A 4192-nucleotide genomic window follows, 5' to 3' on the forward strand; every position below is an offset into this window, starting at 1 on the left:
ACTGCAGCAGCAGCAGCAGCAGCAGCAGCAGCAGCAGCAGCAGCAGCAGCAGCAGCAGCAGCTGACTTCAGGAGGCAGCTGCAGCACTCTGGGGTCTTGCTGCAAAGCAGCAAAAAGACGAGGTCCAAAGACAGCCCCTTGAATAGAAATAAAAAGCGAAGAAAAATTAAAAGCAGAAAATAACAACACGTCCTTCACCGCACTCAAAAAAACCTGCATAGACACCCCAAAACCCTAAACCCTAAACCCTAAACCCTAAACCCTAAACCCTAAACCCTAAACCCTAAACCCTAAACCCTAAACCCTTACTAAACTGTAAACCATAAACCCTAAACACTCTTATCTAAACCCTAAACCCTATGTCTTCAGCCTTTAAAGCCAAAACCGTAAACCGTAAACCCTAGACCTTAAACCCTAAACCCTAAACCCTAAACCCTAAACCCTAAACGCTTTTGTTAGTGGCATTAGTGGGGTCGGACTCTGCGTAGATTTTCTGCTGCAGCAGCAGCAAATTCAATTGTGTCTCCTTCTCTCCATTTGCTGCTGAGGAGACAGCGCAGAGCAGCAGACGAAATGTTAGGGTTTATATTATTTGTATTTGCTGCAGAGACACCCGAAGACCAAACGAAGCCCCCGAGGGGGCCCAACATAGAGGGGTATACGTCAGAGTGAAGCCCCCGAGAGAAAGAAGCTTTTAAATCATTTGCTGCTGCTGCTGCTGCTGCTGCTGTTGCAGCTGACGGTGCTGCTGTTGCTGCTGACGATGCTGCTGTTGCTGCTGACGGTGCTGCTGCTGACGGTGCTGCAGCTGATGCTGATGATGATGATAATGATGATGATGGTTCTGCTGCTGCTGCTGTTGTTGCTGCTGCTGTGGTTGTTGCTGCTGTGGTTGCTGCTACTGCTGCTGTTGCTGCTGCTCCAGTTATATCCGGGGGCCCCTGGGGGCCCCCTGATTGATCAGACGTTACAAACAAAAATGAAGACATAAATACAAATCAGGCATGGAGAAAAGCTGCTGCTGCTGCTGCTGCTGCCGCTGTTGCTGCTGTTGCTGCTGCTTCTGGTGCGGCGATTCCTGCTGGTGCTGCTGGTGCTGCTGTTGTTGCTGCTCCTTCTGCTTGTAATGCTGCTGTTGTTGTTGTTGTCGTTGCTGCTGCTGTTGCTTCTGCTTTGGCTATCCCTGCCGGTGCTGTTGCTGCTGCAGCTGCTGCAGCTGCTGCTGCTGCTGTTGCTGCTGCTACTGGCGTTCCTGGGACAGCTCTCTCTAGTGTATATGATGTTTCAGTTTGTTTTCTGTTTTGTCCTGACTTTAAAAAAAAATATATTTTGTTTATTTGAATATTCTTTTTATCTTTTTGCTGCTGCAGTGCCTACGAGGGCCCCCCAGGAGAGAGTTTGTTTATTTGTTTTAATAATAACACGAAAATAAACAAATAAAAGAAAGAAAATAATTAAATAATCAAATAAACATTAAATACATATTACTTATACCTCATTTCATCTAAACCCTAAACCCTAAACCCTAAACCCTAAACCCTTGGGGGCCCCCAGGGGGGCCCCTCCTGGTGTAGGGTAATTGAATGAAAGCTGCTGCAAATATATATTAAATTATTTTTTGTATTTGTTTATATTTATTTTTATATTTATTACATTTATTTTTATATATTTTATTCATACATTACGAAGATTTGCTGTAGAAGAGAGACCCTCTGTATATATTTATGTATATATTGCGGTGTATACGCAGCTCCGCTGGAAGCAGGGGGCCGAGAAGAAAGTTAAAATTTGTTTGTATTTAATTATTTTTTGTTTTTCTTTTGTGTTTATATGTTTATTTTTATTTATCTTCTTCTTTTATATTGTCTACAATCTGCTGCTGCTTCGTCTTCCTTCAGCACCTCCTGCTGCTGCTGCTGCTGCTAGCTGCTGCAGCAGCTGCTGCTCCTGGGGCTCTCCTAATTTGTCTTTCTTTCTTTAATACGCAACTGAACCCTAAACCCTAAACCCTAAACCCTAAACCCTAGTTTCTATAGCTGTCTTCGCCTGTTTCGTAGTGTCGGTGATAACACCTCGCAATGGTTTAGGGTTTAGGGTTTAGGGTTTGCGAAGATGCAGGCGGCTGAAGATTCAGGAGAAGGTTCCTATTCAGGGTCTGATGAAGACATGCGTTTAAACCCTCAGGCTCTGCAGCATTTATTAGAGCAGCTACAAGACTTAGAGGGCCCCTTGGGGCCCTCTTCACCCCCTTTAACTGCAGATGCTCCTATTAGCAGCAGCAGCAACAGCAACAGCAGCAATAGGGGGCCCTCATCTTCAATACGTAGTAACCCCCCACAGCCTTCTCGTCTAGGCCCCTCTGATAGATTTGCTGTTCTTGTCTCTTTTTACTCTACTCTTCTACTTCTTTTCCTCTTAGTATCTAAACTCTGCTACATTATTCGGAAAAAAATGCGTAGTCATTTCGGGGGCCCCCACAGGGGCCCCCAGAGGCGTCCTAGGGGGGCCCCCCACAGGGGCCCTCGGGGGGGCCCCCACAGGGGCCCCCAGGGGGCCCCCGATGAGGATCCCCAAGGGGCCCCCGATGAAGGGTGCCCCCAGGAGGGGGGCCCCTTAGAGGGGGGCCCCCTAGAGGGGGGCCCCTTAGAGGAGGGCCCCCTAGAGGGGGGCCCCTTAGAGGAGGGCCCCTTAGAGGGGGGCCCCTTAGAGGGGGGCCCCCCAGAGGAGGTCCCCTTAGAGGGGGGCCCCCAGGAGGGTAGCCCTATAGAGGGGGGCCCCCTAGAAGGGGGCCCCCTAGAGGGGTCCCCCTATATATCAACTGCAGCAGTAATAGAAGATGAATATATCGAAGGGGGTGATATAAATAAGAAAGGAGAGAAGCCAAGCAGCAGCACGAGCAACAACAACAACAGCAGCAGCAGCAGCAGCAGCAGCAGCAGCAGGATTGGTGGGGGTTATGCAGCAGGCGAAGCAGCCGATGAAGGAGTTGATAACGCTATAGCGAGTATAAATATAAATAAAAAGAATAATAATAAAGAGAGATTAGGATGTTGTCTAGGAAAGAAGTGCAGCAAAACTAAAGAGATTAGAGGGACAGAGACAATGCAAGGGGGCCCCTATGTTTCTCCTTGTGCTCCTGTAGTTGTTTCTGCTTCTGCTTCTGATGCAGCAGCAGCAGCAGCAGCAGCAGCAGCAGCAGCGGGTGTATTTAATGTATCTCCCCGTCTATTAGCTTTAAGCCCTGAGCTTAAACGAGAGGAGAAACAGCTAAAAAAGCTTGAGAAGATTCTTAGTCTTGTCGAATTAACTTCAATGCAGGGCCCCACACCTGGAGACTTTGTCTTAGGCATTTTATCTCGCCTCCTCGATATTCATCATCTCGGCCTTCATCACGGTGTCTAGGCTGCTGCTGCAGCAACTGCAGCAGCAAATGCAGCAGCAGCAAATGCAGCAGCAGCAAATGCAGCAGCAAACGCAGCAGCAGCAGCAAATGCAGCAGCAGCAAATGCAGCAGCAGCAAATGCAGCAGCAAACGCAGCAGCAGCAAAATGCAGCTGCAGCAAATACAGATGCTGCTGTCGTGTGTCTCGTCTCGGCATTCATCATCTCGGCCTTCACCACGGTGTCTAATCTGCTGCAGCAAATGCAGCAGCAGCAGCAGCAGCAGCAAATACAGCAGCAAGTGCAAAAGCAGCAGCAGCAAATGCAGCAAATGCAGCAAATGCAAATGCAGCAGCAGCAAATGCAGCAGCAGCAAATGCAGCAAATGCAGCAAATGCAAATGCAGCAAATGCAGAAGCAAAGGCAGCAAATGCAGAAGCAGCAGCAGACGCAGCAGCAGAAGCAGCAGCAGGAGCAGCAGAAGCAGCAGCAGAAGCAGCAGCAGCAGCAGCACAAGAAATCCTTGGGTGTATGCATGCATAGGGCATACAGCCCCAAGGAGACCTCAATAAAATTAAATGCATGCAAACAATTAACAGATTATATATAAATATAATTATGAATATACATATATATATATACATTATATAGAATATACACTGTATATATTATATATATGTCTATAAATATATATGCAAATAAATAAATAAACAGTATATATATATATGTATATATTTATTTATATTTATTTATATATATTTATATCTATATATTTACATTTATTTATTTACATTTATTTATTTATTTATAT

The 4192-nt window shown here is 46.4% G+C and overlaps 1 protein-coding gene across 1 annotated transcript; it reads left to right on the top strand.

The window, feature by feature from the left end:
- Positions 1–2112: 2112 nt before the first annotated feature.
- On the top strand, positions 2113–3924 carry EAH_00062740 (hypothetical protein; the record flags this gene model as incomplete). Its single annotated transcript, XM_013393221.1, has 2 exons — positions 2113–3394; positions 3641–3924. 2 exons carry the CDS (start codon positions 2113–2115, stop codon positions 3922–3924), a joined length of 1566 nt encoding a protein of 521 aa, XP_013248675.1.
- Between the last annotated feature and the right edge of the window lie 268 nt (positions 3925–4192).

The sequence above is a fragment of the Eimeria acervulina genome, genomic scaffold, assembly GCF_000499425.1.
Source record: "Eimeria acervulina Houghton genomic scaffold, Eah_scaff1739, whole genome shotgun sequence".
Lineage (NCBI taxonomy): Eukaryota > Apicomplexa > Conoidasida > Eucoccidiorida > Eimeriidae > Eimeria > Eimeria acervulina.